A 19,646-nucleotide genomic window follows, 5' to 3' on the forward strand; every position below is an offset into this window, starting at 1 on the left:
TATTACTGTCAGCATACAAAACAGCAGAATTCCAAAATCAAATCCTCTGTTCTGCTAGGATTCGATATTCGTTTATTTCTAATCTCATTTTCCACCTTTCCACCATCTGCCATGGAATAAAAATTGCTGATTCCTTCAAGAATAATTTTTATAGTTTAATTAAATTTTTTTATATATTGTTTTAATTGAACAAAATTATCACGTTTAACTATTATTTATAGCAATTATGGATAAAACACAGGAGCCAGCGAAAAAGTGTTTCTGTGCGAGATGCTTCCTTCCCGTCGAACCCGAAGATAGAGTTGATATTGAAGGCCACAGCTTCCACAGGCTATGCAGCATGTGTTGTAAGTAGCAAGCCATTTTAGTCCTTATTGTAGATAGCTTCTATAGATTTTTGTTGAAAAAGTCGGTCAGTGGGTAGCTTTCGGGTCGTGAATCAGTCTTTAAAATCTGCAAGGTAGATGCTTGCTTAAATAAAACCATCCCGTTGGTCCGAGAAGTTGCAAATATGACTGCTGACCAAGGGATCTTGGCCCGAACCCCGGATCGGTCAGTGTTATATTCCTAAGGCTACCCACTGACCTATTTCTCAGCAATGACATCCCCTACTACATGAGCCCCTAAGGATACCCACTGACCGACTAACAGATAAAAGGGTTCACATTTACATAGAATGTAACTTACATTCTATGTAAATGTGAACCTCTGCCTGCCTTGGGGGTTGAGGCAGTATAGTATGTATATGAACAATGGACAAGTATATCTGTTATAATAGCCTGGTTGAACAAAGCTCATTATCTACTATACGATGTTCTATCCGGGGCTGCGGACTACCTAGCGGGTTTACCAGGGCTCCGCCTCGATAAGCAGGAGTAGGAACGGGGTGGTTTTTAGTCAGTAATAGTCTGACATTCCCTCTCGCCTCGCCCAAGGCGGGAGAAGTCGTGTGATGATTATCCCCCCCCCCCCTCAAAAAAAAACTATACTATGGACTCACGACCTTTCTTACTTCGTTCTCTTCCCCAGGTGTCTGCCGGACTATTCCCCCGTCTCTGAAGATGTTCTATGGGCACGTGTTCTGCAACGAATGTTTCAAGACCCACGTACTGTCGCGGTTCAGGGGGGAGAGTCCGCGCATACACTCCAATAGCTGGTGGATGCAGTGGGCGCCCGGTAGCAAACCGCAAGAGGCTGCTGCTGATGAGAAAAATAATAATACAGGTAGGGAATAGTATGGATCAAAAACTTTAAGGGAACTTTATGAGTTTTTATAGGATAGGCCAACAAACAAGCTGACAAATTGCTTGATGGTAAGCAATCGCCGCCGCCTACATCCAAAACACCAGAGCCGTTACAAGTGCGTTGCCGGCCTTTTAGGGTTGTTGGGGAATCGGGGTTGGGGAACATTGAAAAGGGGGGTGATTGGGCCTCTGGTAACCTCGCTCACCCAATGAAACATATCGCAAGCGTTGTTTCACGTCGGTTTCGGCATTTGTAGAAGATGGTGGTCTTGTCCCGCTTGAAAAATCAATTATTGCTTGCCACTATCCTATAAAAATACTACATTGGCCTGAAATAAAGACCTAATGTATGGAAGATATACTAACAAACTCGCATATTTTTGCAGCAGAAACGAAACCAGAGAACCAACCTGCGGCAGAGGAGCCAACCAAGAAATGCATTTGCGCGCGCTGCCTGCAATGCGTGGACGAATGCAACAAAGTTGATGTCGGCGGCCAGAGCTTCCACCCTCAATGCGCGAAGTGCTGTAAGTAGCGCTTAAGCCTTTCACTGCCAACAAAGGCTATTCCTCCACTAAAGTCGGACAACGTTGTCCGACATGACGTCTAATGTGTTAAGACTCGCCCTACTACGTCTACTACTGGATATAGGCCCCTCTCATGCTACGCCATTGGAGCTATTACATGGTGCTTGCAAATAACATAACTGGTAAAAAGTGGGATATATCAATTCGATTCAATTCAATATCTATTCAATTTCAATTAATCCTAAATTAGGCACTTTTGAAATTGAATTGTCCTTCAGTCTGTCAGTAAGTCAATAAAGATAGGTGCTGAGCTAAAATTTATTTACTACTACTAGATTTCAATCAACATTCTTGGTTTCCTTAGGATGTTTTCCTTCACCGTATCTTATATCTTAACAAAAGTTACGTCGGTACTTGCCAGGTTTTGGACCCACTCACACCCTTATGTTTAATAAGATATTTTTTTTTTGTAAAAAACCGATAAATATAACTTCAATTAATATTTCAGATTTCTGCCACACGATTCCAGCGGACAACATCAAGATCTATTACGGGCAAGTCTTTTGCGAGGATTGCTTCAACAAGCACGTGCTGAATCGCAATAAGGACAGCCAGCCAGCGGAGTTCTTCAAGAATTGCTTTGACCAATGGCAGAATAATGTTCAGTTTGCTGAGAATATGAGGGAGTTTTTGGCGGGGAACAAGGATAACTCGCCGTTTATCTTCATGGTGCAGGGCCAACAGCCGCCCTTCTGCCGATGCGGCTCTGGCCCGCAGGAATGGTTTCAGAATAACGAGCCCAAGAAATGTAAGTGGACCTTATTTTAGTTTTCAGTAGACTTTTAGACCAGACTCGGAAACATCTAATGATTACTTTATGCCTTAGTAACGATTTTGTATTGAACACTTTTTGCTAAGGACTGGGTTAAGTAACCATTAATCGGCTCTTAGTACGATAGTTACGATTTTATTTCAAAGCAATAAGTTTAACACCTGAGAATTTCTAAAGTTCTGTTACTAACGGTAGCGTCTTTTAGGCACAGCTAGTGACTGGGTTGACTGTTTACTTCTCTTATAATTATCGTAAAGATTCAATAGATTATTTAACTTATTACAATACCCCCTATTTTAGTGTTATTATAAGCCAAAAATTGTCCCACATTGGAAAGTCAACTGAAGTTTCTGTTGTAGGCGTGCAAGACAGCACAGTGCATCCCTTAACCGAAGACGAACGCGACAATAGAGTACAAAGTATGTAAACTGTAGATAAACGACTTTAAACCCTATACCCTTAGTAATAAAGCATGTGACAATATGATAATCAATAATCTCCCCTTTTAGGTGCGTAAGAGTTGAATATGAAAAATTTTCACAGCTGCTACACCAGCCGTTTCTATTGCGGGCGAATCGTTTGACACCTGGGACTTTTCGTTCGAGAACCGGACAGAAGTTTCAGATATCCCCGAATCCTGCAATGCAATTGACGAATCAGCAAATGTGGAAAATTGTAATGTGTATGCAGCAGAAAAAATTGAAAAGCTAACAAAATATCTACATGAGAGAGGTCAAAGCGAACCTGAAAAACGCATGAAAAAATGGAAAAACTTCAATGATAATGATAAATTATCGAAGGGCTTGTGCTATGAGCCTTCGTACCGTGGATGGGTTGATCTACAAGATTCGAAATTTAGTAGGTCGGAATTGGATTGTCCTAAGTGTTTGTGGCAGTGTGGTCCTATATATGTAAACAGTGAATATTTGAAAAAAGTGTTGCGGAGAGATTTATGAATAAAAATGTGGTGTCAATTTTTATCAAGTTGTTTTTGTTTTAAAACTTTCTTAACACTCCTCAGGTAAATTTCAAATCAGTACAATTCACACTACACATTTACACAAATTCAATGCCAGTGACTTAATTGACCTTCCGCCATCATCCTAGCGGCTACAAGATAACTACTGTGTGTAGTATCCTGTAGTATACCTCTATAACTTTATTAGGATTGATTCGGAAGAAACTCCTTCATGAAATGCATTTTTTATTCGATTCTGTTCGTACCTCTATTCCTCTTCCCCTCCTCCCACAATTGCGGTTACGTTTTCTGTCACGAGTCAAACATAAAACGAGAACTTGATAAATCCATAAACTTCCATATTTCAAATTTCGTACTAAGGTCCTATTGGACGTGTGTGTGTGTGTGTGTGTGTGTGTGAGTGAAATGAGCGACCATACCAAAGTCATGGACACACCATGAGTGTGCATCAGGGTTGCCCCGCCAAGTTATCAAATCAGAAAATGGTTGATTAAAAGAATTGAGAAAGTGGAAAATTAAGTGTGTTTTTATTAACAATGTATCAATTCTTAAAAACTAATTATGATATCTCGTTCAAACCAATTTTCGTTGAAAGTTTTCATTAAAATCTACAGCATATATTTTTTTTAGTTTTCTTACTAACTTATTTTAAAAGTTAGGGGGCAGGACACATTCGATAGACCTCATTTTTCCACTTTGGAAGCGTCTATCTTTCAAACGATTGATTTTGACGAAAAATGGTTTTAGGAACCATGACGTATTTTTTTATGTCCTATCCATATATAACCATCACGGATAGGTTAGATGAAAAAAAATTTTTTTGAAGAGATGCAGTGACCGCGCGCTCTCCGCTCTCTATCTCGAAAACGGTTCACCGTATAAAAAAAAGTTAATACAAAAGTTGTAGAGAATTTTGTATGCTACAGTATTGCTATTGAATACAATTACCAAAAACCCATAGGAAATGAGTAATTTCGAAAAAACCGCAAAAAAACGATTTTTGGGCCCTTTGACCCTGAATTTTAAGGGTTGCTTACACCCTACCATATGTAGGTTTTGAGACAAGTTTTAGGGGGTCAAAATACAAGTATATACAAAATTACAGCTGGGTATCTCGAATTCCGAGGTGAATTCCTAAATTGACTGGACTATCAGCCAAAAATTTGTCGATATTTGTCAAAATTGATAGTCCATGCCTTACCTCCTCCTCGTAGCGTCATTATCCTCATGAGTGCATCGTGACTCCTGAGACACCTAAACTTGGCGGAGCAATCCTGACGCACACAGAAATACTAGGATTGAATTGGTTACCGACCCGGAGCTATGATCTGCCTAGCGGGTTACTGGGCCTCCGGCTCAAAAAGCAGGAGTTGGAACGGGGTGGTTTTTAGAGTCAGTAAAAGACTGAAACTCCCTCTCGCCCAAGGCGGGAGAAGTAATAGGATAATAATTCTACCCAACAAAAAAAAAAGGAAAAAAGGGTTAAATCGCTTTACTACACTAAAATAAAACCAAAAACACATGACTGTTACGATTTTTACTTAATTTTTTATCACTTTTTTATTGAAAACACAGCACATGGTTCCTTACAAGAGTTCCTTTATTACTTTTGAACGACGACAGCGTCTTTTGAGGTCTTCTTCGTCAGGTCCCCGGAGCAATCAGCTTTGGTCGGTGAAAAAATGTACTTATAGAAGCAACTTGTGCAGAATACGTGCCCATAGTAGCTACGGGAGTGAATAGGGGGTGTGCGGCAAATACCTGAAATAGAATACAAGATAATGTTTATTTCCTGCACGACAAGCTACTTTTGCGTTACTTGGCTCCTATGAATCGTGGCGTGATGTCTTTTTTGTATGTTTTAGTGTACGGAATTCCTTGATAAATGCGCTATCTAAGACAAAAATATTTTTATTCAATTCGAAGCAGTATCCTCTAATAGTTTTCGGTACAAAAACCTTACTAAAAATAATTTAAATACATAAGTAGCGAAAACCTCTATGATACACGCTTGATACAGTACTGTGGAGCGGTAGCAACTAGTCTTTTTTATGAAACACGCCGGTAATCGAGCAGACGTATTACCTGATGGTAAGCAATCGCCGCCGCCCATGGACACTTGACACACCAGAGGCGTTACAAGTGCGTTGCCGGCTTTTTGGGGGTTAGGAATTTAAGGGTTGTTGTTCGGGAATGGGTATGGGGAAGATTGGGAAGGGGGGAATTGGGCCTCCGGTAACCTCACTCACACAACGAAACATAACGCAAGCGTTGTTTCACGTCGGTTTTCTGTGAGGCCGTGGTATCACTCCGGTCGAGCCGGCCCATTCGTGCCGTAACATGGTTCTCCCACACTTAAAAAAATGTCGAATGGCTAACGTCAGATTTTTGAATCTTGACGCAGCAGTCCGACCAAAACCAGCAGTAAGGTTATCAGTAAGGCCAGGGTGCTTATCGGCAAACTATCCTGCTTTAGGGAGGGCAATACTCGTCCTAGAGTGATGCGCTTTGTAAGACGTGCATTTGTGGGGACTGAAACCAGTCCTATTGAAGAATGAAAAAATAATGGCATGAGTTATTTTTTCATCGCGGGCAAAGTCAAGTTTTTTTTTATGTTTACAATACCCCGAAAAAGCTTCTATTAAAACATCGACTGTATTATATATTAAATCGATAATTGATCGATTGTAAATCAACGATCGTTAATTCTGTTAATTGAAATTTGAAAATAATTTACTCACAGCATAATCCACAATTTGTTCTATAAGTATTGTAAACTATTTTCTCATTTTTATTAGAGGTCTTCACATCATCGTGAGTAGTAATTTCTTCCATTTTTCAACAGAACACGATTAATGGGAATTACGGGAAATTTTCTTAACCGGTGACGCTGCGTCGTGACAAGTGACAATAGAATTGATTGACTTTATCAAAAATAAATATTCTTTTCTTGATTTATTTTATTATTCTGATTTTCATACAAACCAGTTTTTTTAAAGCTGAAACGAACTCTACAAACTAGAAAGACGTTAGAACCGTAACTGCCTCTATACACGTCCAATGTGTAAACCTGTCAAATGAAAGATAACAAAATTTTCGGACTTCTCTTTCTTGCAAAGGTATTTCTCATAGTACACTAGCGCCAATACTTTTGAACTTAAGTAATATTCAATTTGGTAGTAAAATATTGTAAATTGACAACGGAAAGTAGCAACAAACAATTTTACAGGCGTGGCTTTTTAAAAGAAATCCCATAATTATGAATTAAATAGTCAATAAAATAACTTAAATGTGATCTTTACTAGGTTATTCCATAACCAAGAGTGTCTTACATGTAGTTATAACAGTGAAACGTAGCGAAACAAGTGCCTGTATACATTATTAAATAGGGCGTCAACTTCAGCCGAGTAAGAACGAAAAATAAACATGTACGGAAGAAAAACGCCGTCTACTTATCGATCAACGCCGTCAGTGTATTCACATTACACCGGAAAGTAAGTTTTACAATATTACTTGAAACACTTCTTATTGGAAAACTCCTTTGCATTCTGAAAAAAAGTTATTGAACACAGATTATGCATTACTTCTACGAAACAGTTTGCATGCAAGGAGTTTGTTATTATTATTTCAAAAGTTTATGAACAACTCTGTGAAAAGTACGGAAATTGTCAGAGAAGATTATTTCTCAACTTCTTTTCATCATCATTAATAATTCACACAGTATTTTACAAACAACTTGGACCATAAGACATTGTTGTCCTAGCACCTCTCTTATTTAGAGGAGGCTCATAGGCCAGCTGTGGAATCTTAATAGCAGTAATTGATGTCCTCATAAGATAAACAGCTCCAGGTTAATTATTTTTGATAATGTTGGTACAGATCTATATTAGTAATTGTCAGTAATTGTATTATTTATATGTTTATTTCATTACAACTATCATTATAGAATAAATCCAATTTGATAGTGTTGCACATCGTCTTACAAGATATTTTGTACTTATTAACTTTACTAGTTTAATTAATGAGTATAAAGTAAAAATACAAGCCTCTAGTAAAAGCTCAATAAGATTATCCTATTAAATAATACATACATTAGTCATATACTCTACTTGTTTCTGCCAGTAGCTTCACCCGCAGTCCCATGGGATAAAGAGAATCATGTGTTATTCCATACCATAATTTGCCCCAGTACCATACTTCATTCTGATCCCTTTATCCATTTTAACATTCTGTATCTCATTAGCACATTATTTGTGCCACTATTAGCGGAGGATTTGCCTTCAACAATTTTATTTCGGCAGTTAATGCTTTATATAAATTCGTTAACTTTATAATTTCCAGATCATCAACGAACCTCAGATCGTCTAAATCTGTGAAGTCTCTCCGGTTGCCGTGGTACCAGAAGCCGATACTTCACGATGCCTTCTTCCTGGATCTACAGAGAGGATCCCTACTCACTGGGTTCTTTACTTTGGTATGTACTGAGAGGGGAAGAGACGGCAGAGTAGAATACATCTGATCTTTCACCACTTGCTCTTCCCATGGGTAGCATAAAGCTGGGTATCCATTCGAGGTAGCCTCGGGCCGAGCGACTGTCTCGGCCCTATACAGATCTAGTGTATATCGCGCCGCAAGTGGAGGCTTGCCGCTTATATCAACCAAACTAGGCCGCGCAGCAAGCCCAATCGGGTCGGTAAATAGAGGCCGAGAGGCCGAAGGGAGAGCCTCAAGTAGAGGCCTTTATTCCAGCTAGGGACTATCAAGGGTTATTGGTTTAAAGAGTCCCAAATAGCAGGGAAACTGTTACACGATTATTCCATACTGCTCTATTGACGTGGATTTTCTTATAACCCTATCATTTATTCCAGTTCATGGCCCTGTTCACATTTGCGGAGAGTATCTTCGAGCTGTACTGCTTGTATATGGCAACCCCGGGCTTCACACACACCGGGTACTATGTCATAAGCTACCAGTTCGTCTATGTTGGGAGTCCACCAGGTAAATCCTTGCATATAAAACATTAAAACAGTCTTGTCTGTCTGTTCGAAATAAACTCTAAAACTGCTGTATAAATTTTGATGCATTTTCACTCATAGATAGACTGATTCTTTAGCGGTGATGACGGGGTATGAATATTAAAAATCTATTTAATCCGTCAGTTAGGTAATGAATAAATATTAGACACGTATGTTTTTATTTTGTCATATAAGATTAGAATACTTAGATAAAATGAATTAAAGTTTAGGAGTGGGAGCAAATACGTCATTTCTACGTATAAAATGTACCTAGAAGTTACGTAAATATTTTATATCAATATAATATCTTCAACTAGTAGTCTCGGAATGCTGCTCATAAATATGAGCTTCTAGAATGGCTTGAAACTAGTCGAGTTCCTCGTCAATCAGTTACGTGAGTAAGCCGATAACATAATAATTAATAATATTTGTTTGGTAATTTCAGTACGCAATGTCCTAATAATCTTCGCACTGTTCTCCTGGCTTGGCTCTGCTGCTGTACTGGTGACAAGCATTATACTTATCAACGCTTTGAGAAAGGTAATCCATAATCTGATTTATTTTTATATAATAGATTACCCCCTTACTTGTATTTTCTTCTGTAATGTCGATGTGTGTTACCCAGTCTTGAACTGAAATAATGAATGCTTAGAAATCAAAACATCACGCTTTTTATTCCCTTTAGTTATAGGTAGAGATGCACATTTCATAAATCGGTATGATCGGGTGATGATTCTTTGACCCTATGGGGGTTGAATTCTTTTCTTTTTACTGGTTTATTATTGTATAATCACCAATGATAGGAATAGGTAGTGCTTATTAGCCTCTACTTTGAAGAACAGACTAAAGAAACGGAGACTTCCTATATAGTTCTATATTGTTTTCCCGGACATCTGCTTAACTCATGTTTAGATATACTACAAATATAATAAATATACCTAGATTTGTTACAACAATATTCACTGCGTTTTTTATAAGCTAGTTCAGAAAAGTTGATAGTTGTAACGACTGTGTTATGTTATGTCTATTTTTAAACTTTAGGTAAACAACACGGACTAATTCCAAATAACATATTTTTTATGTATTTAAGTGTTGTCCGGGAAAATTATAGTACTAAGGAAAAAAAGTCTCCGGTTCTTTTCAAAATTTTATAGTCATAATCACTGTAATTATATAAAACAGTTTTCTCTGTTCTTTTCAAAATTTAGGCTACATAAGCACTACCTATTATCATAATCACTGGTAATTATATAAAACAGTACCGACAAAGGTGAGATAAAACGATATCATGTTTAGTTTTGGATGTATGATGCCAAAAACCTCCTTCTCACCTAAGACTAGAGCCACCTTAATTTCCTTTATCCACAATACACTAATTCACTCATTAATTCATTACTAGTGGTCGCCTAGTGGTTGAAATTCAACCATATACGATTTAATTTACAATACCACTTAACATACGTTCAAGGATAATTTTTATTTAACTCAAACTCAAACAAACTCTTTTATAAAACTCTATTCATATGAGACGTCAATATCATCGCAATGTCTATCGATTTTGACGTTTTGTCAAATACGATCAGATACTATGCATGTGTGTGTAATGTTTTATTTATTAATTTAATGTACTTTATAAGCATTATTTTTGAAAAATATTAGCGTTCTCCACTTCTCCTACACATAAACTATAAGTGTACCAAATTTTATGCTCCTACGTCCGCGCAATTTTCGTAAAAGGCGGTCCAAAGTTTTTGCATCACGTATTAATATATAGATTTATTCACCCATGCTATCATCCTGTAGTATGTTAAACAAGGAAAGAATAAGGTAAGGATTTCATCCCACATCTTTGCATATCTATACATATAATAATATAATATAATAATAGATATATATAAAGCTGAAGAGTTTGTTTGTTTGAACGCGCCAATTTCCAGAACTACTGGTCCGATTTGAATAATTCTTTTTGTGTTGAATAGTGCATTTATCGAGGAAGGTTATAGGCTAAAACACCACGCTATGACCAATAGGAGCCAAACAGAGCGGGTGAAACCGCGCGGAAGTAGCTAGTTTGTCATAAACGCGTGACCCTTTGTAAAACTGTTTGAAAAAGAGTAACCTATGGAATTTCTTGCTCGTTCTTCTCCATAGGAATCTACACTTTGGAACGAGCAAATTGCATGAGACAAGATAATCAATAATAACGGCTGCTTCACCAACCTGTCTTAAAATTTTAAGGAACCCCCCTTTTTTCGTTTTTGAGAAAGAGAAACCATCCAATAACTTCTACCGCTTTGGGTTTTTTATGGTATAGGGGGCAAACGAACAGACGAATCACCTAATGGTAATTGATCAACGCCGCTCATAGACACATGCGTGAGTCGAGATACGTGTTCCAAAACGCCGCAATAGTGCGACTTGATTTTTTTATGAGTAATAGACCTTATTGAGAACTATACCTCAGTTCTAGTCTCAAGTCGCACTTTTGCGTCTTTGCGGAGAAAAAAAATAAAAACAATAAGAAAATATTTTTTTACTCCGAAACTAAAAGAGATAAAAAAAAAATAAAAACGTGTAAATATGCTCTCAAATGAGCTCTATAATTATTATCTTGAACAACTACTTTTTGAGAACTGATATTCATTTTTTTTTTCATGGAAAAGACACGTCTTTTTAGTGAATTTATATAAAAAACAACTAAAAGAGATAAATACGTGGGAGTTCTACTCGTGCTTTTTAAATACATTTCTTGACTTATAAATGCAATAAACCCAAGTGGGAAATTTTTTGAGGCTTTTGGAACACTGTGAGGTAGAGTGTCAAGACTCATACTGACTAAAAACTGCCCCGTTCCTACTCCTGCTTTTGGACTCCCAGTAATCCGCTAAGTAGTCTGCAGATTCGGGTCGGCATCAGCCCTGCTTGGCCCCATCTGCGGTAGCTCTTTATAACAAGCTATATCTTTGATAACGAGCAGACAGATCGCCTGATGGTAAGCAATCACCGTCGCCCATGAACACCCGAAACACCAGAGGCGTTACAAGTGCGTCGCTGGCTTTTTGCGAATTAGTAATTTAAGGGTTGTTGGGGAAGGGGAATAATTGGGCCTCCGGTAACCTCACTCACACAACGCAAACGTTGTTTCACGTCGGTTTCCTGTGAGGCCGTGGTATCACTCCGGTCGTGCCGAAGCATGGCTCTCCTACATACTACATGTATATTACGACGGCTTTAAATATATTTTTTTCTTTCCAGGAATATGAAAAGCGCATAGTCCCCTGGCTATTCACATTTGGCGTGTTCATAGTATTCCGTTTCATCGCGTTTATATTCGCTTCGATAGTCAACGACATGATATTTGCATACAACGTGATCATGTGTCTGTGTTGGATCGTGTTCTGTGTGGTCGGCATGTACGGGTGGATCCTGGTGTACAGCCTATACTTGGAGCTAGCTGATCTCACTAAGCTGGAAGATTTGGCGCATTTGAGGGTGAGTTTTTTTAGGGCTTAATTGGGTAGTTTCCTCAGTCAAAAAGAAAATTGTTTTGACTTTACAATACAATATAATGTCCCAAAATTAGGCTTTCTTTTATTAACATGACGATATAGGTAGTTATTTTCTACCATTTTTTTTTTGAGAAATTGGTGTGCTATTTGACGCAAAAATTTTAAATCAAAATTCATAGAAAACTATTGTTTTTGACATTTCGATAAAATTTGAAACTCCCGTATTATATATTTTTTAATTGTAAAACATGAAGATGTTAAGAATTTTTAATAGAATCTACATATTTACTTTACTACGCTTTACTTAAAAAAAAAAGGAGAAGTTTGGGAATATATGGTGATAGGAGAGGATGGAAAAAGAAAACGAATTATAGTGAAAGAAAGTCTCAGGTTCGATTCCCGGGCACAGCACTTTAAAATGAATATTCTCGATATCTAAAACTGGGCTGTTTAAGGAAATGTAAGAAAAAAAAAACAAAAACACATTGAAATGTCTTAATTACAAGTTTAAAATAAAGTTTCTTATGTAATCAACGTCACGAAATAATCCTTACATGCATAATACGATCACATAATAAAAAAATCCCACCGTGTCTCTTCAGATGGGTACCATGGCATCCCTCAACGCGTCCCTAGCTGGTTCCCGCCCGACTACCCCACACAGCACTGTGTCCACGATGCCAGCCTCACAAATATGATACGCGGCCCCGGACCACGCTGACGAGGCTACGCCCCTAACCGTGGAGCCTCCGCCCCCCATCGAAGGCAGCCTCGAGACTCCCGTGTGATTTCAAAAAGTTTGGTAAGAGATAATTTAAAATTTTTGCTGTGTGTAGGTGGCGCTGGTGTCGTTTTTGGGCGTTTCTGTAGTTTATAAACGAGAAACTTCAGATTTCTTTATTAAAATGTACTATTCAGTAGAAAAGTAGTTTAACCGCCGCACTCAGAGTCATTCAATGGTTATTTAACCCAGTCCTTAGCAATAGTTTTCCATACAAAATCGTTACTAAGGAATAGTTTAAGTAATCATTAAATGACCCTGAATGCGACAGTAAGACACATACATAATAATTCATAACTTCACGCCTATCTCCCGTGGGGGTAGGCAGAGACAATGGAACGCCAATTGCTACGCCTCTTACATACCTCTTTAAGACACAGTTGCCTTAAAGCGTCACTAGCGCCACTAGTTTTTGCAAAAATGTTAATATTAATTGTTTAATTGAATGGTCGATATTAAAAACCCATTTTAATCCAAAATCTCTGGATTGATCTGGTTGTACACAGATTTGTAAAAAAGAAACATGTTTAAAAGAGGTAACTACCTTGCAATAGAAGAATGATAAAAATGTAATTGTCTTAAGAAAAAATACTACCACGAATCAAGTACAAAGAGATGTCATAATTTTATTGTAACTTTCGTGAGATATACTAAATTAATTATTATGTTACTTACGTAAAAGCATTCCGCGACACACGACGCGATTGTAACAGCGCGACAATCGCGTGTATTGAGCCTCTAGCATAGCATAGCTTGAAACTAGTCGAGTTCCTCGTCAAACAGTTACGTGAGTAAGCTGATAACATAATAATTAATTTAGTATGTCTCACGAAAGTTGTAATAAAACAGTTTAAGTAATCATTAAATGTTTCTGAGTACGACAGTTAAAAAATGATTGGTAAAATCGACTGTAAGCAACCCAGTAAAATACCTAATTACAACATAATTATAATGAAAATGTCTATCAAAAAGTTAGGTCTTAAAACTTCTAAATTTTAGACATAAAAAATTGTACCTAGAATTATTTTTGATAATGCACCGGGTCTCCGTCAAGGGAATTGAAGTGGTCCACAATTGAAAAAGTACCTTGTTTTTAATTTTTAATTAATCATAAAGTTTATTACAAAATAACGAATATTAATTAAAGTTTTTACAAGATAAGGTCAGTTTCAGTTACCTATCTGTCTGTACCCTTAGTAGGAGTTTAATTTATGTTTAATTAATAACTAGCTACTTTCGCGCGGTTTCACCCGCTGCTCGGTTTCTATTGATCGTAGCGTGGTGATTATACAGTATGTTAACTAACAGAGGGCGTTCCTGTTAACCCGCAATAGTATAGCATCCATACATGCTAAAAAAAATATTACCATTCAAAAACAAAACAATTTAATTTTTTTTAATATTAAAATATTCACCAAAAATTTTAAATCGATACGTAAAAGAAACACTCTGTGCACGCGTAGTTGAAGGAAGGCAACGTTGCAATTTATGCTGATATTTTTATTTTAATCTGTTAATGAAATAGATTAACGAGTTTAAATGAACACCCTCTGTTAGTTAACATACTGTATATATTAGTTAGCCTATAACCTTCCTCGATAAATGCGCTATCCAACAAAAATAATTATTCAAATCGGACCAGTAGTTCCTGAGATTAGCGCGTTCAAACAAACAAACTCTTCAGCTTTATAATATTAGTATAGACTAGCGACCCGCCCCAGCTTCGCATGGGTGTCATGGTGATATATTATGCATGTATTACACATATAAACCTTCCTCTTGAATCACTCTATCTATTAAAAATACCGCATCAAAATCCGTTGCGTAGTTTTAAAGATCTAGACACACGGCAGTGTGTCCGCCAAGTTCGAGCAAAAAAACCGACACACCGGCCGTGGGTTATATTACACGAACCATTTCGGGCCAAGTTTGACCCACCTATAACTCAAAATCTATTTTATCTACGCATATGAAATTTCTAGTATCTATCGAGACCTACTTACTTATCTAAAATACAAAATTTCATTAATGTACCTATTGTAGGTCTTGAGATATTGACGTCAGAAAATCGCTATTTTTACTATACACTCACTGACTGACTGACTCACTCACTCACTCACTCACTCATCAAAAACCTAGACCACTTCCAATGGTCGTATTGACTTGAAATTTGGCATGGAGGTAGGTCTTTAGGTCAAGGTAAAGGAAAAAATCTGAAAATGGCCAAGTGTGAGTCGGTTTTAAAAATAATGAAGGTGTAAATTCATACCCCTAAGGAACTAAAACAAAAAAAATATCTATATCTTCCAATGGTCGTACCGACCTAAAATTTGTTACGAAGGTTTGTATTTAGTCAAAGTAAAGTAAAATAAGAAAAAAAGAAAATAAACCGTACAAAAATAAATGAAATCCCACCCAAAACATAAATGTGAAAGGCTGCCAAGTTCGATAATATTGGAATGCTTCGCCTATAAAAGAAGTGAGATCTAAATAAGTACCAAGTTCCATACACAGACCTCATTTAAAAATGATATAACTTGGCAAGTTTTAATAGAAAATTATATACTTGACTCATTGCGTTTAGTAGGTTTATAACAAAGTGTGTGAAAACTTGCCAACTTGTTATATCATTTTTAACTGAGGTCTGTGTATGGAACTTGGTACTTATTTAGATCTCACTTCTTTTATAGGCGAAGCATTCCAATATTATCGAACTTGGCAGCCTTTCACATTTATGTTTTGGGTGGTTTAAGCATACAAAGGGACATAGGGACAGAGAAAGCGACTTTGTTTTATACTATGTAGTGAAGTAATCGAAACGAGAGCGCGTTCGGCGCTCTGATTGGCCGGCTCGAATAAACCAACCAGTCAGAGTACCGAACGCGGTTTGTTTCGATTACTTTAAACGTAAAGCAAACTCGTACTAAGGTTTTAGTTATTAATTTCGACCCAAATAGATAACTGAGATTGACAGTTTTAACCTAACCTGTAATGCAGCATTTTCATTAATTCTTACGTAATTATTAAATAAAATACATTTACCGCCATACTCACAGTCATTTAATGGTTACTTAACCCAGTCCTTAGCAATTGTTTTCCGAACAAAATTAAAGTTACTAAGGAATAGTTTAAGTAATCATTAAATGTATCTGAGAATGGCAGTTATAAACTTAAGTTTAAAAAATAAATTAGCCCTTATTTGTTATAGACTTTCCGTCCTAATTTTATAATTATTACTTAATATAATTTTTATTGTAATATTTACTATAATTTTAATTACAGTTGACTCTCGATAATTTGAACCTATCGGTATTTCGAAGTTATCACGAGGTCCCTAGAAAATCTAAATGCTCTGGTGTTGCGGGTGTCCACGGGCGGCGCTGATCGCTTACCATCAGGTGACGCGTCTGCTCGTTTGCCACCTATTCAATAAAAAAACCTCTTTGCATGTATTTCGAACTAAATTAATACATTTTTATACACTCGGTAATTTGAACAAAAAAAGTCGTTGCTAAGTAACCGTTCGGTTCGGTTCCGGCTCGTTAATTCCGATTCATCGGCGTCAAACTCTCGATTATTCGAAGTTGCAGAGAAGCCGGCAACGCACCTGTGACTCCTCTGGTGTTGCGGGTGTTCATAGGCGGCGCTGATCGCTTACCATCAAGAGGGACGGAGCTATGTAGGTTGTATAGCTCCGTCCCACTTGCACTGCTCAATGATCGACCATTCTGACACAATTGTAATAGCAGACTAAGGCCTCAGGTGACACGTCTGCTCGTTTGCCCCCATTCCATAAAAAGAGAGAAAAAGATAAAAAAAAAACTCAGAGGTAAGCATCTAAATTCTGACGCAAGTTGAAATTTCGGACCATTCGATAATCTGATAATCTCTAACTTCTATCTATCTATCTATCCATATATAAAAATCTATTACTGTTTGTCTGTCTCGCTAAAACTTAAGAACGGCTGGACCGATTTAGCAAATGTTGGTCATGAATTATTTTTGGAAGTCCAGGGAAGGTTTAAAAGGTGACAAAATTTTTGAGGCGGTAGGAAGTTTGCCAGGTCAATAAGAAATATTAAAGAATTCCTCAAATTTCGAATTAACGAGAGTCGACTTTAATTAAATATTTAAATATATTTCGTCCTGTTATGAATCTCATAATATTTATAATTATTATATTTCTTTTTATATTGACGTTATTTTTATATTGAAAGAAAATAAAATGTTTATATGTAATGTGTGTGATAGACAGTTAAAAAAATTCGACTGCCGACGTCACCATAATTGAGTTTGAAATCCTCTTTTATCTATCATCGATTGGATGGTTTTACAATGAATACGTATTATTAATTTTCATAATTACTATTGTGAGACATACTAAATTAACTGAAAATCATGGTTAAGGCAGTTGTTCCACCAACGGCGAGAAAACGACTAACTATCGGCTATTTTCTCGCTCAAGAAACGTACAATAGATATACTTTCCGTGTGAACAAAAGAGATGCATATACAAACAGTTGATCGCTAACTGTTCACACTGCCGGCGAGCACTCGCTTCACTAGTTTGTCGCTGAGCGACAAGAGCTATGAAAGATAACACTCGCTCGGCGACACTCGCCAAGCGATTAGAACTTACGCCAGAGAACAACCAGTGGTCATTTTTCTACAGTGAGCGAGTAATCGCCCGCCTCACTCGCACACTCGCTTATAGCTGAGCTACACAAATATCGGAACTATGCACTCGCGCCACGCGTCTCGCTAACTCGTTGCTAGTTCTAGCTCTACTCGTTACTCGTTAATCGTTGCCGGTGGGACAACTGCCTTACTCACGTTCGTTCATTAATGGAGAAAAGCTCACAGAGGGACTCTTCATCATGGGCAGCACTGTGCGTCGCGCGAGAGTCCCTCTGTGACTCGAAACTAGTACAGCTTTTCTCCATTAATGTACGCGAGTAAACCGTGATTTTAATTTTTAGTTAATTTAGTATGTCTTATTTATATATAAATACATAAAAATGTTTTTATACTACTAACACATAAGAAATATTGTATACCTATTTAATAGTTATCTCACAGTTTGTAAAGGATTTTAAATTCTACCTTTGTAAAGCAAATTCACATGGCCAATTTATTAATGAGCGAGTGAGATGGACGCACATTTTTTTATTGTTTTTATTCCATTTGCATATGCAAAATGTCGAAGTGACTGGAGGTTTAAGACGCCCGCTTCTCATGCATGAGAGTGCGGGCTCGAAACCTACCAATGGCAAGTACCAATGTGACTTTTTCCGAGTTATACGTACTTTTTAAGAGATTTTAGGCCTCACTGGAAAGGAAAACATCGTGGGGAAACCTGGGTTTATAATGGGTGTTGATGTTTCCTAAAAGTAAGCGTCCACATGGTCGCATCGCACGCATCGTACGCATTCCGTATGACGTCAACAGTACGCATCGCATGTAGGCATTGCCTATGGTGCGGTCCTTACGATACGGATCAGTGGACGCAGTTGTATGAGTTTCTATACAAGACAAACTAAAATCCGTTGCGTACGATGCGGGCCTGTGCACGCATACCTTTAAAATTTCTTAAATTCTGTGCCCGTCATACTCGCTCGTTATATAGCTCTTGTGCCTAAAATTAATTCACACTCTATCATAACTAAGAATGCCATAAACACTAAGTATTAATTCAATGTAGTGCCTTCTTGTGCCTTATAATTACGAGCACAAATCTATATATTTTGTATGAAACTCACCGTTTATGTAAAATATCGTTTTTGACTAAGAGACTGGTAACTATAGCGGCGTATTTTTTAATCCTATGCCTGTTTTTGTGACTGAGGGGGGGAATAATTAAGTGAATAAACATCGCCTCGTTCTTACTCTTGCTTCGAGCCGGAGTTCTGATAACCCAAAGTATGTAATCATCCATATCGACACCCACAACATCAAAGGAGTTACAATAATATTGCATTACTGAATTTTGGGCAACGCCGGTGTACTATGACTCCGTGGTATCACTCTAATCGAGCCGGCCTATTCGTGACGAAGTATGGCTCTCCCACGTGTTTTTTATTTGACTAGCATCTACCAGCGGCTTTGCACGCCCAAATAGGTGTTCGCCCGTTCCTGTGGGAAAACCTCTTGTATTGCGCCCGCGCCCCTACAAACTTTATCTAAGATTCGTCTCTTAGTCAAATCGGTGTTTGATAATTAAAATAAGCTTTAGTACTGACTAATGTAGTTGATAATATTGTATAGTGTAAGTCTAAGTATCCGTCCAGCGCGCATTTTTTACTTTACTACGTATTGTATTCATAAAGTGTGAAATAAATGTTTATTACAATTCATTTTGTGGTTTTTTTTTACTCATAATTTAAATTAATTCGTAGTTTAATCATTTAATCCTCGTGAGAGAAATGGACATATCTAATCACTAATGAGAAGGAGCTGGATATGTTTACTAGTTACCAGAGGCGCCCAATTCCCAATCTTCCTAATCCCCGATTCCCCAACAACCCTTAAATTCTTAACCCATAAAATCACTTCTGGTGTTTCGGGTGTCCATGGGCGCGGGCGGCGGTTGCTTACCATCAGGTGATTTATCTGCACGTTTATCGGCTTATTATCATAAAAAAAAGTTTACTAAGACAGTCCAAGGTTTCATCAACCACCTTCCAATTCCATCATTAGACCAGTTCGATGGTACCATAATATTGTAATGTCATCAAATCTACATGTAATTGTAAAGTTTTA

The 19,646-nt window shown here is 37.5% G+C and overlaps 2 protein-coding genes and 1 long non-coding RNA gene across 10 annotated transcripts in view; all 3 read left to right on the top strand.

The window, feature by feature from the left end:
* LOC126912019 (uncharacterized) overlaps positions 1–19,646 on the top strand; it is a 111,205-nt gene that overhangs the window by 30,026 nt on the left and 61,533 nt on the right. The window lies entirely within an intron of this gene.
* On the top strand, positions 82–3,583 carry LOC118280502 (uncharacterized). Its single transcript, XM_050702090.1, is given in 7 exon segments — positions 82–347; positions 1,030–1,224; positions 1,634–1,771; positions 2,280–2,579; positions 2,963–3,022; positions 3,147–3,537; positions 3,539–3,583. Coding segments are annotated over 7 exon segments (1,230 nt in total). The 5' UTR covers positions 82–226; the 3' UTR covers positions 3,564–3,583.
* LOC118280446 (uncharacterized) lies at positions 6,714–19,240 on the top strand. Its single transcript, XM_035600482.2, has 6 exons — positions 6,714–7,076; positions 7,924–8,056; positions 8,451–8,580; positions 9,043–9,137; positions 11,853–12,089; positions 12,709–19,240. Exons 1-6 carry the CDS (start codon positions 7,009–7,011, stop codon positions 12,802–12,804), a joined length of 759 nt encoding a protein of 252 aa, XP_035456375.2. The 5' UTR covers positions 6,714–7,008; the 3' UTR covers positions 12,805–19,240.

Source organism: Spodoptera frugiperda, chromosome 21 (genome assembly GCF_023101765.2).
Source record: "Spodoptera frugiperda isolate SF20-4 chromosome 21, AGI-APGP_CSIRO_Sfru_2.0, whole genome shotgun sequence".
Lineage (NCBI taxonomy): Eukaryota > Metazoa > Arthropoda > Insecta > Lepidoptera > Noctuidae > Spodoptera > Spodoptera frugiperda.